This window comes from Salmo salar, chromosome ssa04, assembly GCF_905237065.1.
Source record: "Salmo salar chromosome ssa04, Ssal_v3.1, whole genome shotgun sequence".
NCBI classification, from domain to species: domain Eukaryota; kingdom Metazoa; phylum Chordata; class Actinopteri; order Salmoniformes; family Salmonidae; genus Salmo; species Salmo salar.
In genome coordinates, this window is record NC_059445.1 from 56,665,575 (window position 1) to 56,683,877 (window position 18,303).

Genomic DNA, 18,303 nt, shown 5'->3' on the forward strand with positions numbered 1-18,303 from the left:
GAAGTGAGACTTGAAGCTGAAAGTGCCTTTATATCCTCAGAGAGAAAGAGGAAAAAGACAAAGAGGAGGAAATCCACTGATTACAAAGTACCAGCGGTAGGACATCAAGATAATGATAACACTGCAATACTAATTGAAACGACCCAGAGTTCTATGACCCAATACACAGAAACAGAGTCACAGAAAAAGAAGAGGAAGAAGAAGAAGAAGAAAATAAATGATAACACTGCAATACTAATTGAAACGACCCAGAGTTCTATGGACCAATACACAGAAACAGAGTCACAGAAAAAGAAGAGGAAGAAGAAGAAGAAAATAAATGATAACACTGCAATACTAATTGAAACGACCCAGAGTTCTATGGACCCAATACACAGAAACAGAGTCACAGAAAAAGAAGAAGAAAATAAATAGAAAAACTAACAAGGAATCAGTTGCCCCGAAGCGCACAGATGGAAGACAGACCGGGGAGATGTCAGAGGTGACGTCAGACTGTCTGCCTTTACCACAGATTAATCCTGATCCTGTATCAATCTCCCATGAACTGGTTTCATCAGCAGAGAAGAAGAAGAAGAAGAAGAAGCATGGAAAAGACAAGAGGATGATGTATGTATGATGCAAATCAGGATTACCTCGCAACCGAACACATTGCCTCAGTGGTGATGACATGAAGCATGCCATCTGAATAAAACAACCCATAGCTTGGAGAAGCTCATGTTTCATAATACAGCAGGCTCTTCAACAGTAGCCTATTCATTCAATTACATGTGTAATGATTTATTTTGCTTCTAACTTGACATTATGCCCCAATGGATTTTTGATGGTGGCCTTTGGTTATAAAGGAACAGATTTTTAAATGAGTACATTCATTGTACACCACCTCTGATGGTTGTTCTTCCACTCTTTAAAGACACTTGTATGCGCATTCAGATGATCAATTAACATATTCAGATGATAAATGTGCATGCATAGGCTAGTCAGATAAACAGTGAACGTTTTCAGTGTTAAGTTACCACTAAATGGTGTTTTGTAAATAATATCTTTATCCTACCCTGTCACCTAGTGGACAACTTAAGACGAAACGCACTGGTTTGACTCAAACTGGTTTTATTGCAGTGTAAGTGATATGTTTATAACTTGGATTCAACTGTCATGATGTTTCATTAGTCCTACACCATATAATGTATGCCAGTGCTGTATGAGAAAGTGGTTAATGTGTACATTTGATAAGATTTGTTTCTTGTTCAGTTTTGAAATAGATTACATTTCTAATGTAATTCCCTTCAGTAAGAGACATTGATGCAATATCCTTTGTGTGCAGTGCATCATATGAAGGCCTAGTCTATACATTGTCTCCACAACCATTATAGCTATAGTAATACTTTTTATATTGGCTCCATACAAATGTATTTGTAAGTATGACTGTCTATTGAAGGATGCACAGTAAATGTACAGTTTATCAATGTTTTATTGTAAGACTAATGTGTTATTGATTAGCAGCACTGTATTCATAGAATTAGATCAGTTCAGGCAAATATTGTCTAGACAGATATATAGGCCTATAAAACAACGTTCATATATAAATATGTAATATGAATTGATAATCTGGTTGCAACAGAATAATTAAAAATGTGGTTGCAACTTTAAGATTAACTGTGAAAATCATATTTATGAAATTGTAAAACCATATCACAACCAATCCATAATGGATAGCCTAGTATGTGTAGGCTGTTGTGGGAGGATCTTAACCCAACCTTCTCAAGTAATGTACAACACGACGGAGTTATGTTCGGTGGTGAGTGGTCACAGTAGTCCAGCGGCGGTATTATGTAAGTGTACTACCCGAACAGCATTCATATCACAATTGGTTAAGAAACGTCAACCGTGGTTTTTATAGCCTGGCAACTTTCCGCGGCTGCTCTCCGAGTCCTCAAGCTCATGCTTTCATCTGAGGGCTTGTATCAACTGTTCAATATTCCAGCCTTCACTACCGCTATGACTTCAAGTACCAATGTCTCTTGTTTTCACGAGGCGAGAAGAGTTGCTATTTTTGGAGGCACGCACGGAAATGAAATGTCAGGCGTAACGCTTGTAAATCTATGGATACAGAATGGAAAAGAAATTCAAAGAAAGGGAGTTGAGACGAAACCCTTCATAACGAACCCAAGAGCCGTGGAGAAATGCACTAGATATGTGGACACAGATCTTAACAGAGCGTTCACGACCGAGAATCTCAGGTAAACAGCGGGACCTTTGACGTTGAGTCGTGTTTATCTGTCTGTCCAGTGTTATTTAGTTCTCAGTACCAAAATACACTTAAAGTCTATATTGTCTAGAGACAACTCTGGAATTGCCATATTATAGATGTTCTTATTTGTATACATATTGTGGACCCATGGTGCTAAGGATGTATGTTTATTATGGCTTATTATAAGCAATTGCTGAACAGATTATTATGGAAATCCTGAAATTTGTGAATTTCTTGAGAGAAAAAAAGTTGGACTGCTCCAATTCTAGCAAAGTTACTGTATTCATGCTTACACAGACTCACAGCTGATTTTCAGCCAGCCTCTGGAGAAAACGTGAGCAGAATGTGGCTGAGTTACAAATGAGCTTGGAGTTGGTCCAAGTGCATGACAGCAGAAGGATTGGACTGGCAGAAGTTCATGTTTCATAATACAGCAGGCTCTTCAACAGTAGCCTATTCATTCAATTACATGTGTAATGATTTATTTTGCTTCTAACTTGACATTATGCCCCAATGGCCAAATAGGCCTAGTTTGAAAACTTCAGTGTGTATGCAGGGGAATCAAGCACCTTCCATCTCCTTGCTATCATGATATAGGTAGGCTTGAATCCACATTTTGAACCTTCAAAATATAGTCTAAATGTAGAAATAATGCTTCTCTTCGGTGTCTGTAGATGTAGTCGAATAGATTATAAACTCATTTTTCACTGGAGTATTGCATCTACTCAGCAGACTCCTCTCTAGTCACCCTACCATGTTGTTGACACATCTTTTAGGCAGGCTAAGCTGATTACCTCCTTGAAGACATATTCTAATTATAGCATTTGTATTTATATCAGGCCGATGGACTGCACTCCTGATTCCAAGATACATTCCTGTAATGTTTTTGTGGTTTTATACTGGAATTTTGGTGTTTGGTGTAAGCTGGTTGGTAGACCTATAGTTGTCTTTTAACCAATCAACCACACATTTTTCATAATCTATCTGGCATAGTTTTTCTTTTATAGCCTACTGAGGGTGGAGAATAACTGCATTTTGACAGACCTACCTGTCTCTATTGTGCTACATGATAGTCCTAACTATCCGGACATTGCTAGATATACAGTCAAAAGGGAGTTGGGCGGGGGGAGAGAAAGAGACAAAAAATGGGTAGCACAGGTGCCATTATGCTATTGGGGCAGCTTGGAGAACATGCTGGTTCAGCATTAGAGCATTTGTTGTTTTAGAATTGTTAAAAAAGGCATAGGAGAGGAAGGAAACATTTCAGCTATCCAATGGTATTGTGAATCAATTTTGTGAGCATAGGTTGCAGCATGATAAGAATCACTGAAGATTAGCTTAGTCATTGGTTCATAAGACGCTCAGATGTTGTAATAATTGCTCAGAAATGCTTGCCAGATGAGACTTCCTCTGCTCTATGTTCGCTACATACTTCAGTCTGAGACTGTCATCATTGAAGGTGTTTGTGGTGATGACAAAATGAGGTGTGTTGTACAAAACAACATCAGCGATTGGATCATCGATAACCAATAAGAGTATCAAAGCCAATGATACATTTTCCAAATGCCGCTTTACCCACATGTGTTCTGGCTCTGACCCAACACATCGGTTTCTGAAACCAATCAGAACAGTTAGAATGTGTTTGCGTTCTAGACATCGTTGAGGAGGTAATCAGATCCAGACTCACTGCGGAGAAGAAACTAACGTCCATGGCTGTGGCGTAGTGTTTGGCTGGAGCAAGGAGTTTGGGTAGCCAGGCAACAGAACTGCAAGGCTGTGAGAATATGGTCCAAATAAATGTGCTGCTTTTGAGGGTCAGAAAAAGAACATGCTTTGTGATATTGTTGTTCTCCAAAATGTTAGCTTTTGCCGACTCCCCAACAACAGGATGTTCCGGTTTTCAGGGGAAATAGAAAGAGAGCCTGTGACACTACTTCTGCTTTTAGACATTAACAAGGCGACACTCCATCTTATCTCTTCCTCCACATTTACTGGATTGTTTCAACAGTGCAGAAGAGAACCTCCCCCCAATGTTTTTTTTTCTTCTTGTCCAGACCAGTATGTAGGGGATCTAGTTTCAGGCGTTTCTTTTACCCCTGCTACATTAGTTTACCAAAATTTAGGAACGTACCCTTTGAATATGAGCATGAATATGCATGAATCTGATCATACTTCTATACTCTTAAAGGGATAGTGCAGTTAAAAATGTGATTTTTCTGTAAAATAAAAAATATATTTCCACACTATGAGGTCAAAATAACACTGAAATTGTGAAAATTATGATAATGCCCTTATGTTTGAAAAAAAATGCTTTCCCATCCAGCCTGTAGCAGAGTAGGCGTTATCAATATCTGTGGGCTACAATTTACCGCTGTCTGGTGAAAGTTTTGTTGGTCTTCTTACATTAGGGTTAAAGTGTAAGTCTTATATCACCATTTGTTTATTGTAGCGGACTCCACTGTCAATCATTAACTGCCTCAGTTATTGTAAGGCATGTGCTGTGTTCTGAATCACATATTTACTAGGGATAATCGGTAGCTTATAAATGGCTGTTTAGTATGTAGGCCTAGTATGTGGTGTATATAAGACCACTGTTTACTAGACAGGAGCTGAACAGTATTGTACACTGAACAAAAATATAAACGCAAGATGTAAACTGTTGGTCCCATGTTTCATGAGCTGAAATAAAAAAATCCCAGACATTTTCCATACACACAAAAAGCTTCTCAAATTATCTCAAATTTTGTACACAAATTTGTTTACGTCCCTGTTAGTGAGCATTTCTTCTTTGCCAAGATAATCCATCCACCTGACAGGTGTGGCATATTAAGAAGCTGATTAAATGATCATTACACAGGTGCACCTTGTGCTGGGGGACAATAAAAGGCCTCTTTAAAATGTGCAGTTTTGTCACACAACACAATGCCACAGATTGATCAAGTTTTATGGGAGTGTGCAATTGGCATGCTGACTGCAGGAATGACCACCAGAGCTGTTGCCAGAGAACTGAATGTTCATGACTCTTCCATAAGTTGCCTCCAACCGGCCTTACAACCACAGACCACGTGTAACCATGCCAGCCCAGGACCTCCACATCCGGCTTCTTTACCTGCGGGATCATCTGAGGGGGCCTTTTATTGTCCCCAGCACAAGGTGCACCTGTGTAATGATCATGCTGTTTAATCAGCTTCTTGATATGCCACACCTGTCAGGTGGATGAGGAGAATTTCTGTCTGTAATAAAGCCCCTTTCTGGGGAAAAACTCATTCTGATTGGCTGGCTCCCCAGTGATGCACTCCTACCCAGTCATGTGAAATCCTAGGGGCCTAATGAATTTATTTCAATTGACTGATTTCCTTATATGAACTGTAACTCAGTAAAATCTTTGAAGTTGTTGCATGTTGCATTTATATTTTTGTTCAGTATAGTTTATCAGTATAGTTATTACACAAATGGATTTCACATTGTTAATACAATGTTGCTCCTATTACACTGTTACTACACAGGTGTTAGAACTACTAAAAGTAAAGTGCTCCTGAACTACCTGGTAATTACCAGGTAGCCTAGTGGTTAACGCGTTAGGCCAGTAACCGAAAGGTCGCTGGTTTTAATATCCGAGTCGACAAGGTGACAATCTGTCGATGTGCCCTTGAACAAGGCACTAAACCCTCATTTTCTCCAGGGTCGCCATACTACTATGTCTGACCCTGTAAAAGAACACATTTCACTGCAACTATCCGGTGTGTGTGACAATAAAACAAGTGGTTAACCTGTCAGTGGTGTATCCACAGCGCCCCTAGTGGAGATGACCTGCCCTACGAGGTCCAGAGGGCCCAGCAGATCAATGAGACATTTGGACCTAAAGGAAGCCCTGAGGCCTACGATGTCATCTTCGACCTCCACAACACCACCTCCAACATGGGTTGTACGCTCATACTGGAGAGCTCCAAGGATCACTTCAACCTCCAGATGATGCATTACATCAAGGTGAACTTAGAAAGTGTTTACTCCCTCTCGCTGTGCCGCTTTCTCAATAAAAACATGCTTTTTGGGCTCAATTAGAATTTCACACAGTCAGTTCAGGAAATAAACTAAAATTACAATTCACTAACTGAAAAAATTGCGTTTATTTTCTATAACTTCTTAATAAACTGAAAAGTAGAAGCTATTTATTTCAGAAGTTTTAAAATGTCTGAAGTTTAAATTCAAATCACTTCCTGAGTTGACAGCCGTCAATTCGAATTGAGCCCAACCCTGGTCTGGGAAACCGCCGTTCTGTTTTTCCTCTTAGGGCACTTTGGATATCCTTTCTCACTCACTAACCCATTATGGGTTAATTGTATGAATAATGAATGATTTCATTGATTGAATCACAAGGTTACCTATTAGTGCTCTTTAATGGTACATGTGAGTTAACTAGAGGGAACCTATAGGAAGTTAGCTAATGTATAAAGAGGAGGGTTAAAACCACTTATTAAACACTGGTTTGACTACGGTATTTTAAGTGAAAATGTATCATACTTAGCCTTTTATTGTTATATTTCTGACTAGTGTGTTATTAGCGGCCATATTGTAATGGAAATAATGTGTTCTGTGTTGAGGTTGTGTGTTTGTTCACATGCTGAGACATCTTTAATTATGTCATGCAGAAAGCCATAGCTCCAGACAGTTGTCCAGTTCTGCTGACTGAACACCCGCTACTCAAGTATTCAACTTCACGCTCTGTGGCCAAGCACCCCATCGGTGAGTGCAAATTCCAGCCTTACAGTCTTGGAAAAATTTGAGATGTTGTAGTACGTTGGGGGCATTTCTTCACTTTTTTTACTTTATAATGTAATAGTAATTATTAAATGAGTCAAAAATAAGCAAAGTTTAAATAGATTGAAATTGAATTTGTCCCTAAAGAAGACAACATATTTAAAGGATATATTTAAAGGTTTTGAATGTGTTTATTTCAGGTCTAGAGGTTGGCCCACAACCTCAGGGGGTTTTGAGGAGCAACATCTTTGAGTCTATGAGGTTGGTACTGAAACATGCCCTGGACTTCATTGAGCTCTTCAACGAAGGTGTGTAACATTTGTGAAAGCTTATAAAAGATAAACATTCCATAGATTTTGTACAGCACACATCAGCTGGTGGTAAATTAATATGGTTATAAGGTATTAAAAACAAAATACCTAAGCGGTAGTTTGAATGTCCCACTGTCACGTTATATAAAGGATTGGAGACAGGCGCAGGAATACATAATAGGGTTTTTTAATACTCCACCCAAAAATACAACATGCCATGAAAGGCACGGGGACGAAGCCCGTAAACAAAAACACAGGGATGTAACCCAAACAAAAGAGCGAGGTTAAACCTCTAATAAATACATGGGATGAGACCCGTAATATCAATACATGGGATGAGAACCGTAATATCAATACATGGGATGAGACCCGTAATATCAATACATGGGATGAGACCCGTAATAGCAATACATGGGATGAGACCCGTAATATCAATACATGGGATGAGACCCGTAATAACGAGTACACAATACACGCAGCTCGAAAGCCGAAACAACAAAGCACAGGTACTCACAAGACTAACAGACATGGGAACATTAACCCACAAGACAATGGTAAACAGAAGGCACATATATACAATTACTAATCAGGGGTAATGGGAACCAGGTGTGTGTAATGAAACAGTTCAATGACGCCTAGAGGCCGGTGACGTAGACCTCCGGAACTGGTACACGGAATGAGCAGCAGTACCAGGGGAATCCGTGACACCCACCGTCTTGTTTTGTTAAGAAAACAATTGTTGTAAGAGAAAGCTTTTTGCAGAACATATTGGTCTCTACTCTACCAATACTTTAATAATAAAACAGAAATACACATCTAACATCAACAACATAAACTTTTTTTTAGAGAGATGTCTAATAGGCTAAGTCGTTTTGTATCTATTTTTGTTTTGTATAAAAGCCTTCTCTGCTCCCCCTTCAGCCTATCTGGCATTATCAGCATCACTGTAATGACTCAGTTTTTGTGACATTGCTCATGGGTGAGCAAGTCGTGTTCTCCTAACATGCAAACCTTTTTTAAGTAATCCTTCCACTTCAACTATTTCATAAGATCCCCTTCCAGTTCCTTCAGACAGACAGTGTTTGCCTCTTTGAGGTATCATGTAATTTGTACAGATGTAGGATCTTAATTTGACCAGTTTTTCAAAGCAAAAAATTATTCTGTAGCAACAGGAAATGTGAATTATTGTGTGGATTATAATTAATGGAATTTTTTGTAGGGGTTAATACATTTTTAGTTAGGGCAAATATCCTGCAACAACAGTGATCAAATTAAGATCATATAGCTGTAAAATATGTGAAAATATGTGAAAGTATGCTTGTCAACTAATGGAAATATGAATGGGGGAAAAAGCTGCATGATACCTCAAAACTGCAACCACTGCAACAAGCTTTCCTCCACATTTTATGTAAACAAGCAGTAGTTCCCAAGAGTGAATTGAAGTTTGAAGTTTGCATGTTCGTTCCCCTTACTAGGCCCGCTAGGCTGCTGAATGGCATACTTGTTGAAAGTTGGTTAGTTTCCATGTGATTAGGAGCCAGCAGGGTTTTGTAATCGGGTGTCCAGGGGCCTGGCTCCAGGGTCCACAGTGGGGGCCTGATGAATGCTGTGTGCCTTGGTGCTGAGTTGTGTTTTCTGCTCTGAGAAATTAAACTGTGTGTGAGGTCCTCCAAAACAACAGTTGGAACTACGGGCTATTTTGTACATGATTGGGGATTAATCAATGAGGGAAGAAAAAGTAATGCACACAATCATGGTCAAACTTATTTACAAAATAACACAAATACATACTGTACATAGGCTACATTATTATTGATATTTCTCATAACTGTTGAGGATTATTTTATTTGTGTGCAAGGAAGCTACTTCAGTGCTATATGTTTTGTCCTTTACTTTATTTTGCATGCACAGTAACAAGTGAGGACGATGTGGTGTGTTGTTTGTATTGTGTAGGCTTGGAGTTTCCCCCCTGTACAGTGGATGTGTTCAGAGTTTCAGAGAAGATGGACTACCCCAGAGACACCAATGGCAACATCATTGCCATGGTGCACCCCAATCTACAGGTACAAAACCGGGCTATTAAATGCTATGATACTTTTAAATGTCTATTGTTATTTTCTTATTGTAACTTTTTGTTCCTTTCAGTTACATCTGTTTTTGGCCTAATGTCTTGGGTAACAAATATTTATTTAGTAGTGAATTTCAATGGCCTGTGATGGTGTATCCAATGACTCAGTCAGAATCCCAGGCTGTTTTCTTTAACTGTGGGGATGCAGTAGTTTGTTACTTTTCTTCAAAAAAGCAGAACTCTAACTCTTGAGCTTTGAATTTCCTTGTTGTTGTTCATTCCTCCTTTAGGACTGTGACTGGGAGCCGTTGAACCCTGGTGACCCTATGTTCCAAACGTTTGACGGGACAACCATCCGCTACGAAGGTGCTGGCACCGTCTATCCCACTTTTATTAACGAAGCTGCTTATTATGAGAAGCAGCAGGCGTTTGTAACTACCAGACGAGAGACCTTAGCAGCTGGTGCTATCAAAAAAACATAGGACAAAGTTACAGTGTATAGTTTACTTCAGTTTGTTGTAAGCCCCAGCAATATTCTATATTCTTTACAGTTAATCTTTATTATATTATATCTATATACAATATTCTTTATAGTTTTCCCAATGACACAACTTAAAAAGAACATCATATCTTTCACATTGATAATTAGAGAGTAATGTTTTATACTCTGTACTTTTTTAGATGTCTTATTGATATGTTGTTCTAAGATCAACTAACTATGCAAAGTACAGTCACTGTGACTAGAGGCACTGCTAGGGTTTTAATGAAGCTGTGAACTTTTTCTATCCTAAGAATTATTCTGATGAATACATTTTCTGTTATTTTAAAATAGATTTTATTAAGCAAACTTAAAGTTTTGTGAAGTGAAAGTAAACATATCTATGACAAATACAAAGTACCGCAATCCCAAGAAGAACCACAACACTTAAGCACTGTTCGTAATACTGTATTCTATATAACCGCTCAGGAAGTTGGGCAATTTTATATTATATCAAAAGGATAACCTACAACCTGAGAATCTTTATTTTGTATCTATTGTACTTATAATCAAGTTGTTACAATCAATAAGCTAGTGAGCTTGGCCTTAAAATACAATAACATAACCTCTTGATGCTACCTAACCTCTCTACAGATGTCGGATCTTAATTTGAGGACTCTTTTGTTGCTGAGAATGTTCCTGCACAGCAGAAAATGCAAACTTGTAGTGTATTTGAGTTTTTAAAAGGCTTATAAAGTTTGTAATTTCCACTGAAAAATGTCAGACTTTATTTGCCCTAACGAAAAATGTATCAACTCCTACAAAAATGTCCATTAGTTATCATCCACTTAATAACTCACATTTCCTGTTGCTGCAGGATTAAATTAAGATCCTATATATGTATACAATCAATGCCACCTAACCTTTCTACAATGGTCACTATTATGGTGCTGCTACTATTGTCCTACTATTGCCTTAAAATAAGTGATTTCTATGATAATTGCATGACATGTGTGAGGGAAAGTTTCATTTGTATCCCAGATGTGGAATAAATACAGATGCTATTTTGATACGAAGTTGGATATGTAAAGGTGATTTATTTTCATGTGACGAGGTGTGATGTGTTTCAAAAGTCAATTTACATGTGTTTGGTGTCAGAAGGTAGAAAATAGTTGATGATGGTATTATTGTGATTTTGATGTACTGTAAGTGGGTTTTAATGTGTGATGTCAATTTCGAAAATAACATATGAGTGGACATGAAATCTGTTCAAAATATACTGTATGTATATTGTGCAATAATTTCCTTTCCAATAATGTCCTACGCATTTGTTGTTTGTTGAAATGTTATGTAGTTATAGCAATAGTGATCTGATTTAAAGATTTCGTTCCAATCCCTCAGAACATTTCAATTGTGGTATATGCTATGCCTTTTTTGTAAAAGTGACATAATCAATAAATATGTCATTTGCATTATACCATCAGTAAATTGATCATAGTGGCTTTTATCTTACAATTTTGAAAAAATTAAGAAGAAAGTTGTACATGCACTCTTATATCTTCTGATTATTGGAATAAAAAACAAACAGAGATAGATATACAGTATGTATCTATATACAGTATTTGTTTTCAGAATGTGCCATCTCTGCAATGTCATTATGCTATACGAACACAAGAGAGCAGCACAGCTCTATTTTTTATTTTTTTATTTAACCAGGTAGGCCAGTTGAGAACAAGTTCTCATTTACAACTGTGACCTGGCCAAGATAAAGTAAAGCAGTGCGACACAAACAACAACATAGAGTTACACATGTAATAAACAAACATACAATCAACAACACAATAGAAAAGTCGATATACAGTGTGTGCAAATGAGGTAAGATAAGGGAGGTAAGGCAATAAATAGGCCATAGTGGCGAAATAATTACAATTTAGCAATAAAACACTGGAATGATAGATGTGCAGAAGATGAATGTGCAAGTAGAGATACTGGGGTGCAAAGGAGCAAAAAATAAATAACAGTATGGGAATGAGATAGTTGGATGGGCTCTTTACAGATTGGCTGTGTACAGGTACAGTGATCTGTGAGCTGCTCTGACAGCTGGTGCTTAAAGTTAGAGAGGGAGATATGAGTCTCCAGCTTCAGTGATTTTTGCAATTCGTTCCAGTCATTGGCAGCAGAGAACTGGAAGGAAAGGTGGCCAAAGGGGAATTGGCTTTGGGGGTGACCAGTGAAATATACCTGCTGGAGCGTACTATGGGTGGGTGCTGCTATGGTGACCAGTGAGCTGATATAAGGCGGGGCTTTACCTAGCAAAGACTTATAGATGACCTGGAGCCAGTGGGTTTGGCGATGAATATGAAGCGAGGGCCAGCCAACGAGAGCATACAGGTCGCAGTGGTGGGTAGTATATGGGGCTTTGGTGAAAAAACGGATGGCACTGTGATAGACTGCATCCAATTTGCTGAGTAGTGTTAGAGGCTATTTTGTAAATGACATTGCCGAAATCAAGGATCGGTAGGATAGTCAGTTTTACGAGGGTATGTTTGGCAGCATGAGTGAAGGATGCTTTGTTGCGAAGTAGGAAGCCGATTCTAGATTTAATTTTGGAATGGAGATGCTTAATGTGAGTCTGGAAGGAGAGTTTACAGTCTAACCAGACACCTAGGTATTTGTAGTTGTCCACATATTGTAAGTCAGAACCGTCCTGAGTAGTGATGCTGGACGCGCCGGGTAGGTGTGGTCGGCAATCGGTTGAAGAGCATGCATTTAGTTTTACTTGCATTTAAGAGCAGTTGGAGGCCACGGAAGGAGAGTTGTATGGCATTGAAGCTGGAGGTTAGTTAACACAGTGTCCAAAGAAGGGCCAGAAGTATACAGAATGGTGTTGTCTGTGTAGAGGTGGATCAGAGAATCACCAGCAGCAAGAGCGACATCATTGATGTATACAGAGAAAAGAGTCGGCCCGAGAATTGAACCCTGTGGCACCCCCATAGAGACTGCCAGAGGTCTGGACAACAAGCCCTCCGATTTGATACACTGAACTCTGTCTGAGAAGTAGTTGGTGAACCAGGCGAGGCAGTCATTTGAGAAACCAAGGCTGTTGAGTCTGCCGATAAGAATGTGGTGATTGACAGAGTCGAAAGCATTGGCCAGGTCGATGAATACAGCTGCACAGTATTGTCTCTTATCGATGGCGGTTATGATATCGTTTAGGACCTTGAGCGTGGCTGCGGTGCACCCATGACCAGCTCGGAAACCAGATTGCCTAGCAGAGAAGGTACCGTGGGATTCGAAATGGTTGGTGATCTGTTTGTTAACTTGGTTTTCGAAGACCTTAGAAAGGCAGGGTAGGATAGATATAGGTCTGTAACAGTTTGGGTTTAGAGTGTCTCCCCCTTTGAAGAGGGGGATGACCGCGGCAGCTTTCCAATCTTTGGGGATCTCAGACGATATGAAGGAGAAGTTGAACAGGCTAGTAATAGGGGTTGCAACAATTGCGGCAGATCATTTTAGAAAGAGAGGGTCCAGATTGTCTAGCCCGGCTGATTTGTAGGGGTCCAGATTTTGCAGCTCTTTCAGAACATCGGCTATCTGGATTTGGGTGAAGGAGAAATGGGGGAGGCTTGGGCAAGTTGCTGTGGGGGGTGCAGGGCTGTTGACCGGGGTAGGGGGAGCCAGGTGGAAAGTATGGCCAGCCGTAGAAAAATTATTATTGAAATTCTCAATTATCATGTATTTATCGGTGGTGACAGTGTTTCTTAGCCTCAGTACAGTGGGCAACTGGGAGGAGGTGCTCTTATTCTCCATGGACTTTACAGTGTCCCAGAACTTTTTGAAGTTTGTGCTACAGGATGCAAATTTATGTTTGAAAAAGGTAGCCTTTGCTTTCCTAACTGTGTATATTGGTTCCTAACTTCCCTGAAAAGTTGCATATCTCGGAGGCTATTCGATGCTAATGCAGTATGCCACAGGATGTTTTTGTGCTGGTCAAAGGCAGTCAGGTCTGGAGTGAACCAAGGGCTATATCTTTTCCTGGTTCTACATTTTTAGAATGGGGCATGCTTATTTAAGATTGTGAGGAAAGCACTTTTAAAGAATAACCAGGCATCCTCTACTAACGGAATGAGGTCAATATCCTTCCAGGATACCCGGGCCAGGTTGATTAGAAAGGCCTCCTTGCTGAAGTGTTTTAGGGAGCGTTTGACAGTGATGAGGGGTGGTTGTTTGACCGCAGACCCATTACAGACGCAGGCAATGAGCCAGTGATCGCTGAGATCCTGGTTGAAGACAGCAGAGGTGTATTTGGAAGGCAGATTGGTTAGGATGATATCTCTGAGGGTGCCCGTGTTTACAGATTTGGGGTTGTACCTGGTAGGTTCCTTGATCATTTGTGTGAGATTGAGGACATCTAGCTTAAATTGTAGGACGGCCGGGGTGTTAAGCATGTCCCAGTACGAGCTCTAACGATAGATGGGGGGCAATCAATTCACATATGGTGTCCAGGGCACAGCTGGGGGCAGAAGGTGGTCTATAGCAAGCGGCAACGGTGAGAGACCTGTTTCTGGAAAGTTGGATTTTTAAAAGTAGAAGCTCAAATTGTTTGAGCACAGACCTAGTATGACAGAACTCGGCAGGCTTTCTCTGCAGTAGATTGGAATTCCGCCCCCTTTGGCAGTTCTATCTTGTCGGGAAATGTTATAGTTAGGGATGGAAAATTTCAGGGTTCAGGATTCAGGGTTCAAGATTCAGACACGGCTAGGACATCCGGGTTGGCAGAGTGTGTTAAAGCAGTGAATAAAACAAATTTAGGGAGGAGGCTTCTAATGTTAACATGCATGAAACCAAGGCTTTTACGGTTACAGAAGTCAACAAATGCACCTGGGGAATAGGAGTGGAACTAGGCACTGCAGGGCCTGGATTAACCTCTACATCTCAAGAGGAACAGAGGAGGAGTAGGATCAGGGTACGGCTAAAGGCTATAAGAAATGGTCATCTAGTGCGTTTGGAACAGAGAGTAAAAGGAACAGGTTTCTGGGCACGGAAGAATAAATTGAAGGCATAATGTACAGACAAGGGTATGGTAGGATGTGAATTACGGTGGAGGTAGACCTAGGCATTGAGTGACGATGAGAGAGGTATTGTCTCTATTTAACAAACCATTGTTACCTTGACATCATTGCATTAATAAAGGCCTCTTGGTCTTGTGGTCAATAGATCATCTAATTAATTGTACCTTTTTCAACCACTCGATTCTAACAAAATAGTCTTCAATGTGTCACTTTAACTGAGCTCAACAAGCAGGAAGTCTCTCCAGTTCATAGATAAGCGCTTTAACTTCCCTGCATATCTGATTGCTGTATTTCTACATACCAGCAGTAGTACACATTATCAGAAAGTTCCCATATTTCCTGTTATGTTACCTCACCCAGCACCAGGCAGCACTCTGATTTGTCTAATTGTCTCCCTATTTAAAGTATCTCAGCCATTTATGGTCCCTCCTACTCTTTTCATTATTATGGTTATCCAACCAAACTCTCAAACTATTGATTGGTGATCTATGATTCCCACGGGCAAAATTAAGCTTTTAAGATCATTCTTTTTCAGTTCTGGGCAAGGACACTCAAACCCACCAGCTGGTTATGTATCCCCCCTCCTTTCTCATGAGTGATATAATTGTTCTGTTTTTTATTGAATAACATTACAGCTCAGATTTACTGGAAATTTATGTCTTGGCTGGTGTTCAAGTGTTTAGTTGGGTGGATGCAGCCATTTGTATCAGATTTGAGATAATCTAATCAAGTTTTGGGTTTCTCTTCTTGAAAGAAGACATTTTTCATATCGCAAGATTAACATTCTTGGACTGTGTTTGTCTGTGATATGTCTTTGTGATACATTTATTTTCATAAATAATATGATTTGATAAACCAGTAAGCAATGGTAAAATATTGCACATTCAGCAATGTGCCATGATTTCTTATTTGCATAAAATGTCATAAGATAAACAAAGCACAATTGCATAACATTTGCATGTAGGCAACCAACACTCAGGTGACATATAGTAGAAAAACTGGTTGATATGTGTTCAGTGCATACTGTCCTGTTCCTATGTGTGTGTGCTTGCGAGAGCACGTGTGTATGTGTGACAGTAATGCCTGCTGTTGTGCTGGCTGTTTCCTTCTAGTCCTGATACTGACTTGTCTAATAAACATCTCGCACTCAGAGCCTCTTCCTCTGTATAATGTCAAATATCTCCATCCACCAATCAGACAAAAAGGACTGGATAGTCATAAAAATACAGCAAACAACAGCTTCCAGTTCCTCCATGTTTTACAGTAGAGTATAACTGTATATTTTCATTAAAATCATTTCTATCATATGATAATAATAAACGGTATACTAGCCTACAGCAGTAGACTTGAGCGCACTATCTCTAGGCCTATAGAATGAAAGCAACCTACCCCAATGGATCGTATGAGCATGTGTATCAGTAGTGTGGCATTCCGCAGGTCAGCAGGGAGAGACTAGTCGAGGCCTGGTGACAGACGGAGTCTACATCATGCAGCAACGGCTCCCTCTGCTGGACGTACCAGGTCTCAATGGGCACTCCGGCCAGCACTCATTGGGGCTGATTGTGGGTTGTGAGTAATCAAGGGGCTGATTGCTCACCAGCTGGATGAGTCCCATAAAGCTTCCAGAAGGACAGCACACGGGGGTGGGGATGAGAGGTTACTCCCGTATATTCGTGCGCAGTACCAGAGATAACGGAGGGTGCACGGTTTTGTTCCCCACAGGATACAGCAAGACCCCGGAGCCCAGAAGACGGTATACCGGAGGAGGTCTCCAGGAGAAGACCTATTCTTTTTAAAATTATTATTATTATTATTGAAATAAACATCCTTGAAACCGAGCTAATACAATTCTGTCCGTGTCTGATCTGTGTAAACCCCCTGGTCTGCCACAAGTGGTGGAGAATGCGAGCATTCTGATAATGTGGTCAGATCAGCGTTGATGTTTACGCAGCATCAGCATGGACGAGTTGATAGCTCAGTTTGTCTGGGCCCAACAAGCGGTTCAGGAACGAATACCGGAGGAACAGCGGCTACAAAATGTCCGCCTCGTTGAGGAAATCAGGAAGCTAAAAGGAGCGCCTACTGAATCGCATCAAAATCCGTTTTTAATCAAGCTAATGGAGGACGATGACATTGAAACAAACCTCTGCACGTTTGAATGGACAGCGCTACGGGAAGGATGGCCACGTCCAATGCGGGCAAGTCTGCTGGCCCCGTTCCTGTCTGGGAAGGCCCAAAAGGTGTATTGCGACCTTAACGACAGGCGGCTAACTACGACGGTCTCAAACGGGAGATACTCAGCTGCTACGGGTACAGTCTGGCCCATCGGGCCCAACTGGTCCACAACTGGAGGTTCATGGCCGATGCTTCCCTCCAAGCCTAGATGAACGACCTACTGCACAACACCAGGGCATGGCTCCTAACCGATGCATCCACCCTTTCCATCATAGACAAAGTGGTCATGGATTGCTTCTTATGGGCGCTACCCCATGATATGAAGAGGGCAGCGAGTCTACAAGTGTCCAAGACCTTGGAGGACCTCCTGGGAGCAGTGGAGACACATCAGAACACAGAGGCCCTGCTGAAGGGGAGCTGGGCCGAGTCGGGGACCCGTCTAAGGGGACGGAAGGATACCCCCAACGCCGTATAGCCCGAACCAACAGTAGCGGAGCCAAAGGGCCGCAGACCTGCGGAGAGGCGGCCGACCCGCCACCAACCACCCAGGTAGATGGAGACCAAAGGAGGCATTTTGAGTGTGGCACCCGGGGGCACCTTGCATGGAATTGCCTGGCTCGAGAGGAGTCGATGCCATCAGCGAGCCGCATAGGTGAGGTGGGCCACGCAGTGAACTACGTCACCTCCTGTTGGGCGCACAACGAGCCACTGGCACCCATGTTCCCGGTGAAAGTCAACGGACACGACACCGAAGCTCTATTGGACTCTGGAAGTGTGGTTACGCCTGCTGGCCCAGGGGACTGAACGTGGCGGGGAGATGTCCATTTCCTGTGTCCACAGTGACACCAAGCGGTATCTGACCGTACATGCCATACACGCCACAAGGGAGCTGCCAGGTGACGGAGTTGCCGGTAACCCTCCTGGTGGGACGAGATTGTCCATTGTTCGCAGCACTGGAGGCACGAGCTGAGGAAAAAGGTACAAGCCGGCGGGACCCATTGCCTCCGCGGCCCGGAAGCAAGCGGTTGACAATCCCGTATCTACAGGTCGGGAGTCCGAGGGGGCGCCAGAACCCGAACCCCCTGGTGAACAACTGGAGGAGGAGCCCATCCTCCCCCTATCAGTTTCGAGGGACCAGCAGATATACCCACCATGGGCTAACTGAGGGGACAGTTCGGGACTGCCAAGTGGGA

The 18,303-nt window shown here is 41.3% G+C and overlaps 1 protein-coding gene across 1 annotated transcript; it reads left to right on the forward strand.

The window, feature by feature from the left end:
- Positions 1-1,715: 1,715 nt before the first annotated feature.
- Positions 1,716-11,346, forward strand: aspa (aspartoacylase). Its single transcript, XM_014197305.2, has 6 exons — positions 1,716-2,237; positions 6,040-6,235; positions 6,898-6,991; positions 7,207-7,314; positions 9,271-9,380; positions 9,676-11,346. The coding sequence occupies exons 1-6, from the start codon at positions 1,939-1,941 to the stop codon at positions 9,865-9,867; spliced, it is 999 nt and encodes a 332-aa protein (XP_014052780.1). The 5' UTR covers positions 1,716-1,938; the 3' UTR covers positions 9,868-11,346.
- Positions 11,347-18,303: the final 6,957 nt, after the last annotated feature.

What these genes read in the sequence shown, in the direction of transcription:
- aspa (XM_014197305.2), top strand. Translation starts at nt 1,939, where the DNA reads ATGCTTTCATCTGAGGGCTTGTATCAACTGTTCAATATTCCAGCCTTC. An exon ending in AGATGATGCATTACATCAAG is followed by an intron (nt 6,236 to 6,897) that starts GTGAACTTAGAA and finishes TATGTCATGCAG; the next exon opens with AAAGCCATAGCTCCAGACAG. An exon ending in CATTGAGCTCTTCAACGAAG is followed by an intron (nt 7,315 to 9,270) that starts GTGTGTAACATT and finishes TGTATTGTGTAG; the next exon opens with GCTTGGAGTTTCCCCCCTGT.